Below are 22804 nucleotides of genomic sequence, written 5' to 3'. Positions count from 1 at the left end.
CTGCCTCCTCCGGCACACATCTATTTTGCATAGAGTTGATTGTGGTCTTTAGAATGATGTCCCATCCCAGCTAGCACAGTGCATCTGTGCCGATTCCGGCTGAGAGTCAGACTCGGCCGACGTCATGGCCCGAGTCTGGCCCGCCTGAGGCAGTATTACCGAGTTATCGGGCCCAAATGTATTGCTTGGGTCTCGGACCGACTGGGGCTACTCTCTGGCAGATGATTACACGGGCTGCTTTATGTAATTGACATTTCATTATTAATTTATTTGTCCATATTTTATCATTGTTTCTGTGATCAAAAAATACTATTTAAATTAAATGATTTAAGAGTCCTGTTTAAGTTGTATTTTAGTATTTTGATACTTTGTGCAAGACAATTGATAAGCATTAAAAACTTTTCGGATGGACTGTCCCGATTGGCGCAGCGGTCTAAGACACTGGGTTACTACAGTGAAGTAGAGTGTCTTAGACACTGGGTTACTGCGTTACTCCACCTGGTAGTTCGATGACGGTATTGTACCGAAAATCTCCACACTGCCCCATTTTCGGCACAACACCGGTCCCTGGAAGAGGGCCGCTTCTGGGCCGATTCCTCATTGCTAGCTGTGACTCCTCTTCAATTGCTGTGCGAAGTTCCTATATATTGGCGGGATCTGGAACAAGCTGTGGTACACGTCGATCCAGACCACCCCAAACAGGCTCAATGGGTGACATGTCTAGTGAGTATGCAGGCCATGGAAAAATTGGGACATTTGCAGCTTCCAGGAATTGTGTACAGGTCCTTCAGACATTATGGCGGATGATTGGCAGGACAATGGGCCTCGGGATCTTGTCATGGTATCTCTGTGCATTCAAATGACCATGATAAAATGCAATTGTGTTCGTTATCCCCCATACCCTAACGCTATGCTACCATGGAGTGCTTTGTTGACAACATTGACATCAGCAAACCGCTCCCCACACAACACCATACAGGTGGTCTGCAATTGAGACGCTTGTTGGGCATACTGCCAAATTCTCTAAAACAACTTGGAGGAGGCTTGTGGTAGAGAAATTAACATTAAATTATCTGGTAACAGCTCTGGTGCACATTCCTGCAGTCAGGGTTAGGGTCCTACAGTCACTGGGTCCTGATTGTGACAGTGGAGCCCAGTTTGCACTGCAGGATCCAGAGATGGCATCAGTGAAGCTGGAAGACTGCAGTCAAACACTGGAGCCGAATGTCAACATTAAAGATGAAGAGGAGGAGAACATTGGGAAATCGGTTATTCATGGTAAAACCAGGTTCTATATGCTATTCATAAATTAAACCTACATAAATTATGACCCCGTCTATTGCTGTGTTGAATTCTGACCTTACACATCCATGAAGAACTTCCGACTGCACTAATGTAGTTATGAAAGTTCAATCAGTAAGGCTGGTCTGAATGGATCGTCACTTCATTCATCTAGTAAACTCTATCCTGCAGCTCTGTGGACATAGATTAAGCCTAATCCTAGAATAAATTGCACTTTTAAACTTTAGTAACTAAATTAGTTTTTTGCAGATATGGTTTAAAATAGTATGACTTACCCTAGTCTAGATTTTCTGTCAGGATGATTTCATCTAGATCCAAGCAGTGGGGAACCATGAGGGCCTTCAGAGAAGGCTAATGGCTTGCTAAAAAAATGTAAAAAAAATACAAAACATTTAAAAAAAATAAAATGACATTTTAATTACGATCGTTTTGATTTATATTTCGTCTTTACAATAATTGTAATAATTTTCTAATTTAATCTCTTCAGTTGTTGTTGGAAAGAGAAGGGTTATTAAGAGAAAAGCATATCCAATCAGGATATTCTTTGGTGGTCTCTGGGTAGAAACATCTAGATAGCTCAGCCAGCCATTGGCTAGAGTCATGGGTAACAGCATATATAGAGTGTGTCTAAAAGTGGGCCTGTTGACAGAAGTGGGAGGATCAACAGAAGTGAGTGTATGGAAAGTGAATCAGCTAATTGAGAAGATTTGTTGCCACTCAAGACCGTTTTGTGTGGCTGATATGATTGTTGAACAACCAGTTGATTGTTTGACAACTGTAGCATTTTATCTAAGCAAAACCCTAACCTTTTTCCTAACCTTAACCTCATCATCCTAACCTCCACGTTAATTATCCTAACCATTTTCCTAACCTTAACTTCATTATCTTAATGTGAATTATCTTAACCTGCTACGTTAATTATCCCAACCTGCTAGGTTAGTTCTCTTAACCTGCTATGTAAACATTAATCTGACCAGCATGCACCTGGCTATGGCTGGTCTAACCAATAATGGAGTGCAGATGTAACACTCATCACTGTTGATCCACCCACTGATGTTACACCCATCACTGTTGATCCACCCACTGATGTTACACTCATCACTGTTGATCCACCAACTGACGTTACACTCATCACTGTCGATCCACCCACTGATGTTACACTCATCACTGTTGATCCACCCACTGATGTTACACTCATCACTGTTGATCCACCAACTGATGTTACACTCATCACTGTTGATCCACCCACTGATGTTACACTCATCACTGTTGATCCACCAACTGACGTTACACTCATCACTGTTGATCCACCCACTGATGTTACACTCATCACTGTTGATCCACCCACTGATGTTACACCCATCACTGTTGATCCACCCACTGATGTTACACTCATCACTGTTGATCCACCCACTGATGTTACACCCACTGATGTTATGCTGTGTTAACCATACTTGATTGGCCTTGCTATTCAAATGTATTAGAGCAGAATTTTAGAGTGACAAGAGAAAATAATCAGTGGGGCAAGCAGTAGTTTTCCCAAGTTAACTCTAGTAACTTTAGTTAGCTTGTGTTGTGGTAGTTGCGTGACAATGGCGGCTACAGCAGCTGTTATCAACATCAAGGTGGATGTTGTTGCTAACTTGTTAGCATCACCCATTTCAAGATTAACTTTTAAACTTTGTTTACAAATGATCATCTGGTGAGTGTCGTCGTTTTTTTGTTGTAGCTCCTTGCTGTTCGCTATCTCTTTGAAAAGAATGACTGTACAAAAGTCTAGGATGTATTTGAAGTTAATCATATCAGTAATGTTAGTCAATCTTATCAGAGCTGTAGCTCCGCCCACCGGTGAAGTGGTGCAGAGCATGCTGGGTGATCTCCAGCTCAGAGAAGATCAACTGGAGAGAAGTGAAGTATATGCCCTGTAATTGTATAGGGGTATGGTGCATATGGGTATATTTTGGTATTACATTGTATTCAGGTTCATTGTGCTGTTGTAGCTCTGTACTGAAGATGATGGTGCTGTGCTTTGTAGAAAATGTGCGGCGGCACCCCTTTGATCTCAAATGAGTGCAGTCACAGTCACGTTGTATTGAGCTGTATGGTCCTGTACAGCATTATGTCATCATAGTCATGTTCTAGCCATGCATGTTGTTTATAAGAGATGTGAATTGGAGATTGTATTCAGTTATTCACTAGTGTATCTTGATGTATTTCTTTATTTGCAGACACCCACAGACTTTGTTTGAGGCAAGTTGCCAGACCACTAAGTTCCTTAGCCCATCCATACTACTTACACTGTGCGGTGCTGTTCTGTGCCTGTACATCTTCAGTGTTATTAAGCCATTTCAACGGGAATCCTACATGTCTGTCATCTGTGCCCTTACCAGCACCAGGAAGAGAAATACATAAAGTAGAACCTAACCTAAAGAATATACTGTCCACCAAGTCCTTACTTACACCATGAATGAATCATGCACAATGTGCTTATTTTATTATTCCATTTTTTTTGTGTATGAAATTGTTTGGTGAAATATGCATAAAATGAGAGTAATTTCCCATAATTCTGCACCTTTTGATAGTTGTTCTTCCAGCTTTTTACAGGCAGTCATTTTCTTTTGATTAATGTATTTGCAATTTTGACTGTATAATATATTTTTTTATTAATGTTTTTATGTTTTAAAAAGACAACTACATTTTTGAAAAGCATTTGCTGTTTTGCAAAAGTTGTGTCTTGCTGACTCTGTTTTGCTTGTTGGCGATTGAGAGAAACTGTAATACATAAAGACGGTTGCTCCCTGATTAAATAGTGCAATAGTACACCCTGCTGGACAAAAAAGCTTACTGCACCTGGTATTCCCAGGCAGCGTACCATCCAAGTACTAAACAGGCCCGACCCTGCTTAGCTTCCGAGACCAGGCTTATAACAGCTGGTATGGCCGCAAGCCAATGACTGTATTGTATATATGATAGGTGATATGATAGGCGATATGATAGGCGACTCCGGGATGCTGGCCTTCTACTTCTAGACAGAGTTGCAAAGAAAAAGCCATATCTCAGACTGGCCAATAAAAATGAAAGATGGGCAAAAGAACACAGACACTGGACAGAGGAACTCTGCCTATATGGCCAGCATCCCGGAGTCGCCTCTTCACTGTTGATGTTGAGACTGGACAGAGGAACTCTGCCTAGATGGCCAGCATCCCGGAGTCGCCTCTTCACTGTTGATGTTGAGACCCTCTAATGTACTTGTCCTCTTGCTCATTTGTGCACCGGGGCCTCCCACTCCTCTTTCTATTCTGGTTAGAGCCAGTTTGCGCTGTTCTATGACTGGAGTAGTACGAGATCCCCCGTTTCTTGGCAATTTCTCGCATGGAATAGCCTTCATTTCTCAGAACAAGAACAGACTGACGAGTTTCAGAAGAAAGTAATTTGTTTCTGACCATTTGAGCCTGTAATTGAATCCACAAATGCTCATGCTCCAAATACTCAACTTGTCTAAAGAAGTCCAGTTTTATTGCTTCTTTAATCAGGACAACAGTTTTCCGCTGTGCTAACATAATTGAAAAATGATCAATTAGCCTTTTAAAATGATAAACTTGGATTAGCTAACACAATGTTCCTTTGGAACACAGGAGTGATGATTGCTGATAATGTAGATATTCCATTAAAAATCAGTCATTTCCAGCTACAATAGTCATTTCCAACATTAACAATGTCTACACTGTATTTCTTTAATTTTTTGGTTATTTTAATGGACAAAAAAATGCGCTTTTCTTTTCAAAACAAGGACATTTCTTTGTGACTCCAAACTTTTGAACGGTAGTGTATATATATCAAAAGTCAGTAGTCATTAGAAGTTATGTAATCTTATTGTGTTACTTAAAAAAAAAATATAATAATAATAATAATAAAAAAATATATACTTTAGTTTATTTAGCAAATATTTTCTCAACTTTATTTCTTGAACTGCATTGTTGGTTAAAGGTCTTTAAGTATGCCTTTCACGGTATACTTAAATACACCTGTTGCATTCGGAGCATGTGACAAATACAATTTGATTTGATTTGAGTGATATACTTACACTGTGTGCTTCATTGAGGTTGGCCATTTTGTATCATAAAGTGTAATGGCTTTATTTTATAGTCCAGTTGGGGGCGGTACTGCTACATATTCGATTCCAACCGCCGTTAAACTCCAAAGCAGAGGAAGAAGTAGTTCCGGGGAAGCGCGCACCATTCTTCAGATAAAGGAAGCGCTAGAACTGTGCTGTGAACACGGTATCCTTTGGGTCCATTATTACAGGTATGTAATAGCACGTTTAAACTTTCCAATGTCGAAAGACCACGTCATAACATGCTAGGTAACACATCAGTCAAGGTATTACCACGTTTGGTAAAGGTTGTGTGTGTTATTTATGTGTCAAACCGAGTGTATGAAAAACGTGATAAACGTCACGTAGCTAGATTTTTCTTTTTGAACGTGTATCATTCAAATGTAATTTAATAAAGAGTCAATGTATTTGAGATGTTATTGGCTTTGTGTAAAAATATAAAAAGTCCCACGTGCTGGTAAAATGGCGGTGCGCAATCTGTCTGCATTTAATGATATGTATTTTTATTTTATATATATATATTTATATCCAGTTTATTTTGTACTCAATTAGTTCCATCTTCTCCTCCCCTGAGAGTCCGTCTGGGGACCTCCGAGAAAGGGATGTTAATGATCACCTTTTCCTCCTCAGCTCTTCTGGTCTTAGCAAGATTACTACCATATTTTCTAAGATATTTGGACACCTCAAATTTAAAGAGCTCCCAGTTCTTGCAATAAGATTTTTCTTCACAAGCCCTTTCCCAAAAGTGTGAGAGCAGATCTTTAACCTCAAATTTTACTATATCATTATTTAATAATGAGCTATTTAGCTTCCAGTAGGATGCTCTACCAAGGTTAATATAAGGGGTAAATATTTTGATGCCAATGTAAATGGCCCTATGGTCTGTGAGGGGAGTTGTACAAATATTAGTAGTAACAAACTCACTATCAATACATTTGGATATAAGCCAAAAATCTAGTCTGGATTGTCTGGAACCTGTTTTGTTTCTCCAAGTGAATGATCCGTGGCCGGAAACCTCTCTCTCCATATATCAGTAAGATCCAACTTTTCCATAAAAAGTATTAAACGAAAATTCTGATTGGTTGGCCTACCTGGGGGCCATCTATCAGTTGAATTATCTATTGTAATGTTAAAGTCCCCTCCTATCAATAATAACGAATTGGGAAATTTAGATAACCAATGAAGTATATGTTTCTCTATAGATTCAAGCAACTCATCATTCTCATGTTTGGTGTTGTACCCGTAGAAGTTTACAGTAATGAGAGTAATGTCATTGTAACTGATCATTCTCATGTTTGGTGTTGTACCCGTAGAAGTTTACAGTAATGAGCGTAATGTCATTGTAACGGATCATTCTCATGTTTGGTGTTGTACCCGTAGAAGTTTACAGTAATGAGCGTAATGTCATTGTAACGGATCATTCTCATGTTTGGTGTTGTACCCGTAGAAGTTTACAGTAATGAGCGTAATGTCATTGTAACGGATCATTCTCATGTTTGGTGTTGTACCCGTAGAAGTTTACAGTAATGAGCGTAATGTCATTGTAACGGATCATTCTCATGTTTGGTGTTGTACCCGTAGAAGTTTACAGTAATGAGCGTAATGTCATTGTAACGGATCATTCTCATGTTTGGTGTTGTACCCGTAGAAGTTTACAGTAATGAGCGTAATGTCATTGTAACGGATCATTCTCATGTTTGGTGTTGTACCCGTAGAAGTTTACAGTAATGAGACGTAATGTCATTGTAACGGATCATTCTCATGTTTGGTGTTGTACCCGTAGAAGTTTACAGTAATGAGCGTAATGTCATTGTAACTCATCATTCTCATGTTTGGTGTTGTACCCGTAGAAGTTTACAGTAGTGAGCGTAATGTCATTGTAACGGATCATTCTCATGTTTGGTGTTGTACCCGTAGAAGTTTACAGTAATGAGCGTAATGTCATTGTAACGGATCATTCTCATGTTTGGTGTTGTACCCGTAGAAGTTTACAGTAATGAGCGTAATGTCATTGTAACGGATCATTCTCATGTTTGGTGTTGTACCCGTAGAAGTTTACAGTAATGAGCGTAATGTCATTGTAACTCATCATTCTCATGTTTGGTGTTGTACCCGTAGAAGTTTACAGTAGTGAGCGTAATGTCATTGTAACGGATCATTCTCATGTTTGGTGTTGTACCCGTAGAAGTTTACAGTAATGAGCGTAATGTCATTGTAACGGATCATTCTCATGTTTGGTGTTGTACCCGTAGAAGTTTACAGTAATGAGCGTAATGTCATTGTAACGGATCATTCTCATGTTTGGTGTTGTACCCGTAGAAGTTTACAGTAATGAGCGTAATGTCATTGTAACGGATCATTCTCATGTTTGGTGTTGTACCCGTAGAAGTTTACAGTAATGAGCGTAATGTCATTGTAACGGATCATTCTCATGTTTGGTGTTGTACCCGTAGAAGTTTACAGTAATGAGCGTAATGTCATTGTAACGGATCATTCTCATGTTTGGTGTTGTACCCGTAGAAGTTTACAGTAATGAGCGTAATGTCATTGTAACTCATCATTCTCATGTTTGGTGTTGTACCCGTAGAAGTTTACAGTAGTGAGCGTAATGTCATTGTAACGGATCATTCTCATGTTTGGTGTTGTACCCGTAGAAGTTTACAGTAATGAGCGTAATGTCATTGTAACGGATCATTCTCATGTTTGGTGTTGTACCCGTAGAAGTTTACAGTAATGAGCGTAATGTCATTGTAACGGATCATTCTCATGTTTGGTGTTGTACCCGTAGAAGTTTACAGTAATGAGCGTAATGTCATTGTAACTCATCATTCTCATGTTTGGTGTTGTACCCGTAGAAGTTTACAGTAATGAGTGTAATGTCATTGTAACGGATCACAAGACAAATAAAGTGACCAAAGGGGTCACATTCCGAGTGTAGAATATTACCACCAAAGGTATTTTTCATTGTAGTGACACCAGCGGAGCGTTCAGATCCATGGGAAAGCCAAATATCTTTGCCCCACTGTGACCTCCAGAAGTTGGCATCAGCCGAAATTGAGTGAGACTCTTGGAAAAAAGCAAAAATCTGTTGGAAATTGTTTAGCAAATAAAAACAAGGCCTTATTATTCCCATTGTTTTGTAACCCCCTAGCATTAAGATAAACTATAGACAAAGACAAAACAACAAAGATATAAAAGAATAAACTGTAGTAGGATGAGCCAAAGACGTAGGAGTAGTGAACGTAAACGATAAGGAACCGAGATCAGCACCATTTAAGTCAATTTAATGTGAAAATAGCTTATTCCATAACCTTTGAGCTAGACGTCATCCGGTTTTGAAATTCCACTCAACTGAAAATTATGTTCAAGACCAAACCAAGGGTTCTTGTAGTAAGAGAGACTAAAAACCCACTTTAGTGTAATTCAGGAACTATTCTGAGAAATAAAATGCAAAATAATCATTTAAATAAAAGGGTACCTACTATTTTAAGTGCATATGAAAACTGATCATAAAATAATTGAATCAAAAATGCTTTACACGTTCCTAAGACCTTTTTTTTGTAAATGAGTATTAATAACTAAATAGAACAATAACCGTGTAAAGTCAGAGCAGACCATGTATGCCCTTTAAAACAGTATCGTATCTGTATACATAGCAATCTGTATACATAACAAATAAATGCAGCTTGCAATCTTCTTTGTAAGTTTGTAAACAAAATAGGTCTTCTGGTGATACAAGAACAAACTAATAAATTGAAGTACCTGAGTATTCCGGGAAAAAAAATAGTCACCTGATGCTTGTTCGGTAAACAACATAAGGAAAATGAGAATAACATGGCTGAAACCATCAACCTGTTCCTTCTGGTGAGAATTTAGGGAGGAATATGGATTTATGAACTGTTGAGGAAACCTCGTCCTCTGACGAAGTAAGCAGCCTTCCCCTCACTTCGTTCTGCCTTGATCGTTGGCCACAACTTGTTCCTTCTTTCTATGTCCTCCGGGCTGAGATGCTCGGTGAAACGCATAACCATGGCTCTGAAGGAAGGCGTTCTTCCTCGCAGCTTTCCAGACAGCATCACTGTAGAATCTGGCAATGAAGAGGATGGGGTAGCAGTGCAGGTGTACTAAAGCAGTTAGCATCTCTGAATGGGGTTGCAGTGCAGGTGTACTAAAGCAGTTAGCATCTCTGAATGGGGTAGCGGTGCAGGTGTACTAAAGCAGTTAGTGTCTATGAATGGGGTAGCAGTGCAGGTGTACTAAAGCAGTTAGTGTCTATGAATGGGGTAGCAGTGCAGGTGAATGAGTGAGAGACAATTTCACGGTCGCACTATTTTGAAGCTGAATGTAATGATTATCAGTTTCTACATGTGTACTAATATTAAGACACATTCAGTTTCAATCTTTATCTATAATTGTTACTATGGTGTGAACGGGAAATACAATTGGCAGTGGTGTAAAGTAACTAAGTAAAAACACTTTGAAGTTCTGCTTAAAGGAGACGTTTTCTTTTTTATAAATGGCATGTTATGGTTACGTGCACTTGTGTTGTTTAATTTAAAGTATGTAATTTGTCTAATGTGAATTAATTAATGTTTTGTTGTTTGTTGTCAATAGCTACCTGATCTATTGTAATTACATAATTGGCTTAAAAAAATATTTTTAGAGAATTTGAACGTGACAGAACTGTCAAGACAATAACTTTTGTGTCCGTTTCTCTTTATTACTACAGGACGACTCAGATTAAGTCTGAGGTCGGTAACATCAACAGTGAGGACAAACTCAGCCTGCCTCCTTCCACACTGAGTAGAAACCTACAGTTACTGGGTCCTGATTGTGACAGTGGAGCCCAGTTTGCACTGCAGGATTCAGAGATGGCATCAGTGAAGCTGGAAGACTGCAGTCAAACACTGGAGCTGAATGTCAACATTAAAGATGAAGAAGAGGAGAAATCGGTTTCTCTTAGTAAGCACAGGTTTTTTCTAATTAAGTTTGTGTTCATTCCAACTTCCCACTGTGCATGAAAAGTTGCAGTATAACTGTTTCAATTGAAAGGTAAATGTTATTTCATGCTACTGACACTTGCATGGTTTGACATCAGTATTGTCAGCATTTGTTTTATTTACTGAGCTGTCTGGAGTGATCAGAGAGTAGACTAAAGAAGTGAAGTAGACAAACTGCCTGTGTTTTAAAGTTCTATGAAATGAGTCTGTGTAGTTACTAACCCTTGTGATAGTGAGTGGAGGAATTTTACAATTCCTACCAGGTGTGAAATTGTCATCACACCAAATGGGTGTAAAACTGGATAATACCGGGGATTCACCCAGATATTGCTGTACTTTGTGGCATATAGTTGGTGTTTTTAACAAAGGGATTAGTAGTATTCTTCTATGTTAAAGGTGGCAGAGTTGTTTTATTTGATTTAACCTTTATTTAATTAGGCAAGTCAGAACTAATTCTTATTTTCAATGATGGCCTAGTAATAGTGGGTTAACTGCCTTGTTCAAGGGCAGAACGACATGTTTTACCTTCTCAGCTCGGGGATTCGATCTAGCAGCCTTTCGGTTACTGGCCCAACGCTCTAACCATCCAAAGTTAAGCCTTTTGTGAATAGCATTTCAGTCTGCAGCCAGAGTAGGTATGGTTTCTTGGAGAACCAAAACATTGCAGCTCTAATTTGTGCAGCCCAGTAATACCACTGTATGTTGCAACCCCCCTCTGTCATAGGCCAGATAAAGAAGAGGAAGTCTAAGCCTTTGTTTTGTGTTGCTTCAGGTATCTTTCAGATCTAAAGTTGGTGGAGCCAGAGGAATTGATTGAAATAGATGAAGGAATTTGGGCAGAATATGAATCTTAATGATATTTATTCTACCAATAGTAGATACAAGCAGTAATGTTGAAATATACTTGTACAAAGATTTCGGATTGAGAGGCCTTTATTTTTGTTTTCAACACCTTTCTGGAGTTGGAACTTGCCAGCGTCTGTCTGCGTGCAAGGCCTGCTACGCCAGCGCTGGTGCACACTGAAGGTTAGGAGCGTCTGTCCGGGGGTATCATCGGATGGGGCCACAGTGTCTCCTGACCCCTCACTCACCAACCCTATTTAATCCAGAATGGCATTGAGTAAAGAGTAGGCACAGTAACAGCTACGCTACGCCAGCGCTGGTGCACACTGAAGGTTAGGAGCGTCTGTCTGCGCGCAAGGCCTGCTACGCCAGCGCTGGTGCACACTGAAGGTTAGGAGCGTCTGTCTGCGTGCAAGGCCTGCTACGCCAGCGCTGGTGCACACTGAAGGTTAGGAGCGTCTGTCTGCGTGCAAGGCCTGCTACGCCAGCGCTGGTGCACACTGAAGGTTAGGAGCGTCTGTCTGCGTTCAAGGCCTGCTACGCCAGCGCTGGTGCACACTGAAGGTTAGGAGCGTCTGTCTGCGTTCAAGGCCTGCTATGCCAGCGCTGGTCACACTGAAGGTTAGGAGCGTCTGTCTGCGTGCAAGGCCTGCTACGCCAGCGCTGGTGCACACTGAAGGTTAGGAGCGTCTGTCTGCGTTCAAGGCCTGCTACGCCAGCGCTGGTGCACACTGAAGGTTAGGAGTGTCTGTCTGCATTCAAGGCCTGCTACGCCAGCGCTGGTGCACACTGAAGGTTAGGAGCGTCTGTCTGCGTGCAAGGCCTGCTACGCCAGCGCTGGTCACACTGAAGGTTAGGAGCGTCTGTCTGCGTGCAAGGCCTGAATTTATTCAGACCCCTTGACTTTTTCCATATTTTGTTACGTTACAGCCTTATTATAAAATAGATGAAATGTTTTTTTCCCTCGTCAATCTATACACTACCCCATAATGACAAAGCAAACACAGGTTTTAGAAATTTGACAAAACAAAAACATTTACATAAGTATTCAGACCCTTTACTCAGTACTTTGTTGAAGCACCTTTTGGCAGTGATTACAGACTCGAGTCTTCTTGTATATGACGCTACAAGCTTGGCACACCTGTATTTGGGGAGTTTCTCACATTATTCTCTGCAGATCCTCTCAAGCTCTGTCAGGTTAGATGGGGAGTGTCGGCACACAGCTATTTTCTGGTCTCTCCAGAGATGTTCAAGTCTGGGCTCAGGCTGGGCCACTCAAGGACATTCAGAGACTTGTCCTGAAGCCACTCCTATGTTGTTTTGGCTGTGTATTTAGGGTTGTTGTCCTGTTGGAAGGTGAACCTTCGCCACAGTCAGAGTTCCTGAGCACCCTGGAGCAGGTTTTCATCAAGGGTCTCTCTGTATTTTGCTCCTTTCATCTTTCCACTCGATCCTGATTAGTCCCCCAGTCACCTCCCTGACCAAGGCCCTTCTCCCCCGATCTCAGTTTGGCCGGACGGCCAGCTCTAGAAAGATTATTGGTGGTTCCAAACTTCTTCCATTTGAGAATAATGGAGGATTTTCGATCATATCCTTGGACTAAAATGATTGTCACTCACATGCAAGCCTAACATCATGTGCAAAGGGCCTCTGGGTAACGTAGCACATTATTCAGTGGTATCACTTTTTCTCCACAGGCTGTTCATTTCTGATCTTTGATACTTTCTTGGTTTATTAAGGTATCATGGGATATATACTACGATAACGCTATATATGTATGGACCATTTTGTTACTTAGTATTGTTAGGTTCTAATTCTCAGAGTAAAAACTCAACGGACACTATGAAAGCTCAAACCAAGTTTATTCTTCTCAGAGGATGTAGCTGCATTAGAGAAAGACATTGCTCACACAAGCACTGATATTTAACCCTTTCTCCTAGGCTGAGTCTCCTCCTACACATCTGAACAAACAGTTAAGATACAAAGTGATACAGCCATAAACGTGTCTTTCTCACTTAACGTATTCTTATCGGCAGACTCAATAGCCTTGGTTTCTCTAATGACTGCCTCGCCTGGTTCACCAACTACTTCTCAGATATAGTTCAGTGTGTCAAATCGGAGGGCCTGTTGTCCGGACTTCTGGCAGTCTCTATGGGGGTACCACAGGGTTAAATTCTCGGGCCGACTCTTTTCTCTGTATATATCAATGATGTCGCTCTTGCTGCGGGTGATTTCCTGATCCACCTCTACGCAGACGACACCATTCTGTATACTTCTGGCCCTTCCTTGGACACTGTGCTAACTAACCTCCAAACGAGCTTCAATGCCATATAACACTCCTTCCGTGGCCTCCAACTGCTCTTAAACACTAGTAAAACCAAATTCATGCTCTTCAACCGTTCGCTGCCCTTTTAGCCACACTTCTGACCTAGAATATGTGGACAACTATAAATACCTAGGTGTCTGGCTAGACCGCAAACTCTCCTTCCAGACTCATATTAAACATCTCCAATCCAAAATTAAATCTAGAATCGGCTTTCTATTTCGCAACAAAGCCTCCTTCACTCACGCCTCCAAACTTACCCTAGTAAAACTGACTATCCTACCGATCCTCGACTTCGACGATGTCATCTACAAAATAGCTTCCAATACTCTACTCAGCAAACTGGATGCAGTCTATCACAGTGCCATCCGTTTTGTTACCAAATCACCTTATACCACCCACCACTGCAACCTGTATGCTCTAGTCGGCTGGCCCTCGCTACATATTCGTCGCCAGACCCACTGGCTCCAGGTCATCTATAAGTCTATGCTAGGTAAAGCTCCGCCTTATCTCAGCTCACGGGTCACGATAACAACACCCACCCGTAGCACACGTTCCAGCAAGTATATCTCACTGATCATCCCCAAAGCCAACACCTCCTTTGTCCGCCTTTCCTTCCAGTTCTCTGCTGCCAGTGACTGAAACGAATTGCAAAAATCGCTGAAGTTGGAGACTTATATTTCCCCCACCAACTTTAAACATCTGCTATCTGAGCAGCTAACCTATCGCTGCAGCTGTACATAGTCCATCTGTAAATAGCCCACCCAATCTACCTACCTCATCCCCATACTGTTTTTATTTTATTTACTTTTCTGCTCTTTTGCACACCAGTATCTCTACTTGCATCATCTGCTCATTTATCACTCCAGTGTTAATCTGCTAAATTGTAATTATTCACTACTATGGCCTATTTATTGCCAACCTTCTCATGCCTTTTGCACACACTGTATATAGACTTTCTTTTTTTCTACTGTGTCATTGACTTATTGTGTAATTGGTTTGTTTATTTCATGTGTAACTCTGTGTTGTTGTCTGTGTCACACTGCTTTGCTTTATCTTGAACAGGTCGCAGTTGTAAATGAGAACTTGTTCTCAACCAGCCTATACCTGGTGAAATAAAAATTAAAAATAAATAAAAATGTGACCTGACCTTAACCCCCTTCATCACTAATCCATGGCTCTCTCCCCTTATCAATACCTGACACATGATTGCTTTCCTTGCACTCAGCACATTCCAAGCTTAATTGCACACACTATATACCTTCCCCTACAGATAACCATTTACTTCTGGTGTAAGCTCTCAATATTTCAATAGGATACCTTATAATTAACCCTATCCCAAGGTCAGGAGTTAATACCCAGAATCCATCAGTAGCTACAAGCCAAATACCCTGTGTTGTGGTATCAGGCTAGGAATATGTTATTGGAAGTATGTGAATGTAACATTTTGCAACTGTGATGGGGGTCATATTCTCGAATTCCCAGAGTGCCCTGTTAGGTTGAAAGTGATTGAGGTGTCAAGGATCAGGGCTGTACAGCAAATCTCTTATGTGAAGGTGGAATAGATGTGGAGTTGGTGAAGAGAGTTATCGGGGCAAAAGGCCACAGTTCTGATGCAGATATGGAGGTGGATGCGCCGCAATTAGTTGCAAATGTTGTACGTCAATCAAGTGATCTGGATACACTTACTGTGAAGGTGGATGTTCTTAGTATTTATAACCACAGCTATTCATTGTACTGCAGAAGAAGTCCAAGAATCTGGACCTCATATCTGCAGCGGAGAAGTTTTTGGGCCTCCAAGACCTCAAGGACTACTGTTGCCAGAGAACGTAATATTAATTTCTCTACCATAAGCCGCCTTCAATGTTGTTTTAGAGAATTTGGCAGTATGCGAAACCAGCCTCACAATTGCAGACCACCAGTATGGAGTTGTGTGGGCGTGCGGTTTGCTGATGTCAATGTTGTGAACAGTGTGCCCTGTGGTGATATCGGGGTTATGGTATGGGCAGGCATAAACTACAGACAATGAACACAATTGAATTTAACAATGGCTATTTTAATGCACAGAGAAACCATGACAAGATCCTGAGGCCCATTGTCCTGCCATTCATCCTCCGCCATCACCTCATGTTTCAGCATGACAATACACTGCCCCATGTCGCAAGGATCTGTACACAATTGAAAATGTCCCAGTTCTTCCATGGCCTGCATACTCACCAGACATGTCACCCTTTGAACATGTTTGGGATGGTCTGGATCGACGTGTACGACAACTTGTCCAAATGTAATTACTCTGATTCCTTTAATTAGGATGTTTACTTTGCTAACAGTGGAGGTAGGCTACCTGATTCTGGCAAATGGGTTCCAGAACGAAAGACAAAAAAAGTGACAGGTGCTGGAGGATCCAACTGAAATTAAGCACTTCCCTTCTCATATAACAGGGTAGGGCCATTCCAAGTATCCACCAAACCAAGATAGACAACAGCCGGTCGTATCCAATGGGAAGAGATAAGTCATAGTGGGCAGAGCCAAGCACGAGCTAGTGAGATCCTATTGGCGCGTTCTAGCGCATATCTGCATATTTCTGTTAGGGAACGCCTCCTCTATGAAGCACTCGTGTGCAATAACTCAATTCGACTTTGCGTTCCTTCTCAACGTCTTTTCAACAAAAAAATTTTGCAAAGGGTGAAGTCTACAAAACTTGGTACACTCTGTTCACAACTGATTTTAGTTTTGGGAACAGAGAACTGTACTAAGATCAGATGTTTCATCGATTAGAACATTTGCAGAATGTCGACCAAAATCCTTCTCGTTCCATCTTCTCCCACTGCCGGCCAGTGGGCTTCCTCTCACTACCATATCTGATAGTGAGTGGAAATGCTAAGCAGATTCTTCACATTCCTACATCCGGTGAAATATCTGTCTCATTGTTCTACCTGTGGCTGCACTGTGGTAGTGGGGGAACAGGAAGTTCTGGGTACACAACATTCTTCAGAATAAAGAAAGAACCAGAACTGTGATGTCAAGAAGATAAACTTTTGTGTCCGTTTCTATTTATTACAACAGGTATGTAACAGCACGTTTAAACGTTCTAATATCAAAAGAATGTCATACCATGCTAGAACATGTCATACCATGCTAGAACATGTCATACCATGCTAGAACATGTCATACCATGCTAGAACATGTCATACCATGCTAGAACATGTCATACCATGCTAGAACATGTCATACCATGCTAGAACATGTCATACCATTCTAGAACATGTCATACCATGCTAGAACATGTCATACCATTCTAGAACATGTCATACCATGCTAGAACATGTCATACCACGCTAGGTAACAAACCTGTTTAGGTATTATCACGTTTGGTAAAGGTTTGATGTGTTATGTTGTGTCAAACTGAGTGAAGAACATGATAAACAATTTTACAAGTCACATAGCTAACGTTAGATACTTTGGGTTTGTCTGAATGGATGTACATCATTTCCTCAAGAATCTATTTATTTGAGATATCTGAGTTTGTTTAGCATGTTATTGGTTTTGTGTCAAATTCACAAGCTGGTAAAATGGAGCTGTCCACTCTGTCTGCTCCAACGGACTTCAGTGCTGGTCCAGAGAGACAATTTCACGGTCACACTACATTTCTGAAGCAGAATGTAATGATTATTAGTTTTCTACATGTTTACTAATATCCAGACGCATGCAGTTGTTTCTATATTTATCTATAAATGTTACTATGATGTGAACGGGAATACTATTGGTTTTTGATTGGAATAATACAGTGAAGACAAGGTTATTCAGGAAAATAGTACATAGTGCTGCCTGAAACATACTGCAACCTTGTACTAAATGGTTTTTAGTCATTTATGCGAATTCGGAAAAATCTATTATAGGTTAAGTGCACTTACGTTGTGTAGACTAATTAAAACAGGTACTTTGTCTAATTGTAATGAATTCATGTTTTGTTCTAAATGCTTATCTACCTGATCTAGTGAAATGAGATCGGTGCTTAACTTGGACAGAATATTAAGAGTATTTTGGAGCTCCTGCACCTAAAAATGAGTACCGACACCTATTTCAGTCCAAGTCCAGCACTAAAATAGATCATTTAACAAGAATAAATATTATATATTTTATTGAGAATAAAAAAGTGCCAGAACTGTCAAGACGATAACTTTCTGTGTCTGTTTCTCAATGTTACTACAGGACAACTGGAATTAAGTCTGAGACCGGTAACATCAATAGTGAGGACAAACCCAGCCTGCCTCTCTCCTTCCAAACTGAGTCCAAACCTACATTCACTGGGTCCTGATTGTGACAGTGGAGCCCAGTTTGCACTGCAGGATCCAGAGATGGCATCAGTGAAGCTGGAAGACTGCAGTCAAACACTAGAGCTGAATGTCAACATTAAAGATGAAAAAGATAAGATTGGGAAATCTCTTTCTCATGGTAAGAGAATGCCAAGATTGTGCAATGCTGTCATCAAGGCAAAGGGTGGCTATTTGAAGAATCTCAAATATAATGTATTTTGATTGGTTTAACACTTTATTGGTTACTACATGATTCCATGTGTGTATTTACTATATACAATGTAGAAAATAGTAAAAATAAAGAAAAACCATTGAATGAGTATGTGTTCTAAAACTTATGACCTGTAGTGTATATCACACAACTGACTGGTTCTTCTGATGTTGTTCACACAGGAGACCATGTTGAGACATTCTCTACATCCAGAGAGAAACAGCAGGAAGATCACAGAGCTAAGAGGTCTCACCACTGCCCACATTGTGAGGAGAATTTTTCAATTGCATCAAAGCTAAAATTACATGTAAAAATACACACAGGAGAGAATTTGTATTCCTGTACTGACTGTGGGAAGAGATTCACAACATCAAGGGCTCTGACAGTTCATCAGAGAGTGCACAGAGGAGAGAAGCCGTATTCCTGCTCTGACTGTGGGGCGAGTTTCTCTCAACTGGGCACCTTAAAAAGACATGAACGTATACACACAGGAGAGAAGCCTTACTCCTGCTCTGCCTGTGGGGCGAGTTTCTCTCAACTGGGAGACTTAAAAACACATGAACGTATACATACAGGAGAGAAACCTTACTTCTGCTCTGACTGTGAAAAATGCTTCAAAAGATCAACTGCTCTAAAAGTTCACCAAAGAAATCACACAGGAGAAAAGCCTTACTCCTGCTCTGACTGTGGAAAGAGTTTCTCTCAACTGGGCGACTTAAAAACACATGAACGTATACATACAGGAGAGAAGCCTTATTCCTGCTCTGACTGTGAAAAATGCTTCAAAACATCAACTGAGCAAAAAGTTCACCAGAGAACACACACAGGAGAGAAGCCTTACTCCTGTTCTGACTGTGGAAAGAGTTTCTCTCAACTGGGCGACTTAAAAACACATGAACGTATACATACAGGAGTGAAGCCTTACTCCTGCTCTGACTGCGGAAAGAGCTTCTCTCAACTGGGCCACTTAAAAACACATGAACGTATACATACAGGAGTGAAGCCTTACTCCTGCTCTGACTGCGGAAAGAGTTTCTCTCAACTGGACAACTTAAAAAGACATGAACGTATACATACAGGAGTGAAGCCTTACTCCTGCTCTGACTGTGGAAAAAGTTTCTCTAAACTGGACAACTTAAAAAGACATGCAGGAGAGAAGCCTTAATCCTGCTCTTAATGCGGTAAGAGTTTCTCCCGATTGGGCAATGTAAAGACACACCAACGGATACACACTTGACTAAAGCCTTATCACTGCACTGACAGTGAGAAGAGATTCTACAGATTGGGCCATTTAAAAAGACACCAATGTGTACATAAAGGAGAAAAGCCTCATCAGTTCTCTCAGACCAGCTAAGATTAGACACTCCACTTAATTGTCATGTCATTAAATAATTGGAAACATTAAATTGGATCAAATGAAGCGTTGAACGCTCTATTGTAAAAAAAAACATTAAGGACACTTTCCATGACAGACTGACCAGGTGAACCCAGGTGGGCTAAGGAATGAAAACACTGGACACTGAAAATTGTAAAACTGTTGCCTGGTCTGATGAATCCTGGTTCCTGCTGTTTCATGCTGATGGGAGGACTGGGGTATGGAGGAAACCACGAGTACATACATCCAGTGGTGGAAAAAGTACCTAACTGTCATACTGAGTGAAAGTAATGAAACCTTAATAGAAAATTACTCAATTAAAAGTGAGTCACCCAGTAAAATACTACTGGAGTAAAAGTCTAAAAGTATTTGGTTGTAAATATACTTAAGAATCAAAAGTAGAAGTGTGAATCATTTCAAATTCCTTAAATTAAGCAAACCAGATGGCACAATTGTCTTGTTTTTTTATATTACGGATAGCCAGGGGCGCACTCCAACACTCAGAAATCATTTACTAACAAAGCATTTGTGTTTAGTGAGTCTGCCAGATCAGAGGCAGTGGGGAGGACCAGGGATGTTCTCTTGATAAGTGCATGAATTGGACCATTTTCTGTCCTGCTAATCATAAAAAAATGTAACAAGTACGTTTGGGTGTCAGGGAGTAAAAAGTGCATTATTTTCTTTAGGAATGTAGTGAAATAAGTTGTCAAATATAAGTAGTCAAGTACAGATACTACTAAAGTAGTTATTTAAATACTTTTACTTAAATACTTTACACTGCCTGCATCCATGACTTGTGTCAGCATTGCAGGGTGGTGGTGTGACAGCGTGGGGTGTGTTTTCAGGGCACACTTTGGGGGGGGGACTTGATAAAAGTTGAGCAATGTTTGAATGCCACAGGATCTCTAAACATCATTGCCAATCAGGTGCATCCCTTCATGGCAGCAGTTTATCCATCTGCAAGTTGTTATTTTTCAGCAGTATTATGCCACAAGGCTTGTCCAGGAATGGTTCCAAGAACAGCTCACTGAATTCACTGTAATTGTGCATCTGTGGGAGGAGATGGAATGAGCTATTCAGAGTAGATCCACTTCCAGCCAACTTGACACAATTGTGTGAAGCATTGGAGTCAACATGGGCCAGCATCCCTGTGAAACGCACACAACACCTTTGACAGTCTATGCCCCGACGATTTGAGGCTGTTCTGAGGACAAAGGTGGGTGAAACTCCATATTAGGAAGGTGTTTCTGATGTTTTGTACTCTGTGTATATCAGAAAAGATGGTGTGATGATTAGTTTGGGTGGATTATTTTATATTACTAAATAATCTTTGTTCAATGATAAATGTAGAGCTTGTATGTTTATTATGTATTTTTTGTGTTTCTGTTTGACCCCAGGAAGAGTAGCCGCTGGGGATCCTAATAAAAATACTAAATGTATCAGATGTTGATCAGTTTTCACCATTAGTCATTTAATGAATGTTTCATTCAATGTGTTTTGATGGGATATAGTAGTAAAGGCCAAATTCTGTATTTTATCAAATCATTTTTAAATATATATTTTTTTTATACCTAATGTCCTAAAATACCAAATAAATGATCTAAACAATCCATGGTATGACCTTCTTAAAACCATCCCATATGTCAGCATTGTATTGTAATGCATTATTAGTCTTTTTATGGTGCCAAAGTCCAGGGACAGCATTACAACCAGGATCCAATAATGACCCAGTTACTATTGGGGGAATGGAACCAGAGAGGAAGCTTGTGTTACCTTTCTCACACCACTACAGTATTCATTTCAACAGACCTTTTCCACGACCCATTGTTAGAGCTCAATCTATACCAAAGACTATATAGAGGGTCAGACTGTTAATGGAGTGGTAGGCTCTATGACTGTTAATGGAGTGGTAGGCTCTATGACTGTTAATGGAGTGGTAGGCTCTATGACTGTTAATGGAGTGGTAGGCTCTATGACTGTTAATGGAGTGGTAGGCTCTATGACTGTTAATGGAGTGGTAGGCTCTATGACTGTTAATGGAGTGGTAGGCTCTATGACTGTTAATGGAGTGGTAGGCTCTATGACTGTTAATGGAGTGGTAGGCTCTATGACTGTTAATGGAGTGGTAGGCTCTATGACTGTTAATGGAGTGGTAGGCTCTATGAACACTCTAGGCTCTATGAACACTCTATTGTGCATCTATCAGCGTGGGGCGGCAGCGTAGCCTAGTGGTTAGAGCGTTGGACTAGTAACCGGAAGGTTGCAAGTTCAAACGCCCGAGCAGACAAGGTACAAATCTGTCGTTCTGCCCCTGAACAGGCAGTTAACCCACTGTTCCCAGGCCGTCATTGAAAATAAGAATGTGTTCTTAACTGACTTGCCTGGTTAAATAAAGGTAAAATAAAAATTAAAAAATATTAAAAAATGAAAGGAAAGTTACAAAAAAAGTTTCTCTGTGTATTTTGTTCATTAGTCCACTGTTACTACAATGCCAAAGGCTGCATGTTCGCAATCAAGTTAGAGCACTTTCAGTACAGAGAAAAAAGTGGGATGCTTATGCAAAATATATGCAAATGAGCCAAATATTTGCATCATCACACCTTTTGGTATGTGCTACATTGTTTTCCAATCCTGGTCCTGGGGATCCATAGAGGTGAGCTTGTTTGTTTTTGCCCTAACACTCACACACTGGATTCAACTAAACAACTCAAGCCTTTGAACTGAATATGGTATGTGAGTGTGAGGGCAAAAACACACGTGTACACCCCTTTGGGACCAGGATTGGGGAACACTGCTGTACTGAAAGTCCTCCATCTTGAGAACTTCACTGCTGAAGTGCACATTATTTGGATTGTTTGAGGAAACCAAGGTGGACATTTGTAATTTGATTGAACTATCCCTTTAATTAGAGTTCCATTAGATATGCATTTGCTCTAAGCATGCGCTAAATTCATTTATTTTATAAAAGTGCTTTTGTCATCACTTAAGAAGGCTAGACGAACCTAATGTGTGCTCGCATACTCCCTTAAAAGACCTTCGCTTGAAAAATGAGAAAAAGTGGCAGTAGCACTGTTTGTCCATTTTGAGACGCCATAGAACCCTTTCTCTGTTCACAAATTATAATTGGATTTTAAGGTTTGTATGAATGTCCTGCTTCATAAAATGTTTGTCATCACAAATCAACTGCATTATACTTAAACACTTTAATCAGTAAAATGTTTTTCGCTATAGCCTATATCAATGAACATTCTGTAATCTTAGCGACTGTTCAACAAAGAATAAAACAACATTGTAAGGGTATATAAACCCAAAGTTATTTG

At 40.4% G+C, this 22804-nt stretch overlaps 1 protein-coding gene across 1 annotated transcript; it reads left to right on the top strand.

Moving 5' to 3' along the window:
* Positions 1 to 5515: 5515 nt before the first annotated feature.
* LOC109877139 (zinc finger protein 501-like) lies at positions 5516 to 21901 on the top strand. Its single transcript, XM_031821061.1, has 4 exons — positions 5516 to 5607; positions 10146 to 10378; positions 17795 to 18037; positions 18292 to 21901. Exons 2-4 carry the CDS (start codon positions 10288 to 10290, stop codon positions 19272 to 19274), a joined length of 1317 nt encoding a protein of 438 aa, XP_031676921.1. The 5' UTR covers positions 5516 to 5607; positions 10146 to 10287; the 3' UTR covers positions 19275 to 21901.
* Positions 21902 to 22804: the final 903 nt, after the last annotated feature.

This window comes from Oncorhynchus kisutch, unplaced genomic scaffold (genome assembly GCF_002021735.2).
Source record: "Oncorhynchus kisutch isolate 150728-3 unplaced genomic scaffold, Okis_V2 scaffold3826, whole genome shotgun sequence".
Lineage (NCBI taxonomy): Eukaryota > Metazoa > Chordata > Actinopteri > Salmoniformes > Salmonidae > Oncorhynchus > Oncorhynchus kisutch.
The sequence above is the reverse complement of the archived record's forward strand: the minus strand, read 5'-3'. Positions and strand labels throughout refer to the sequence as shown.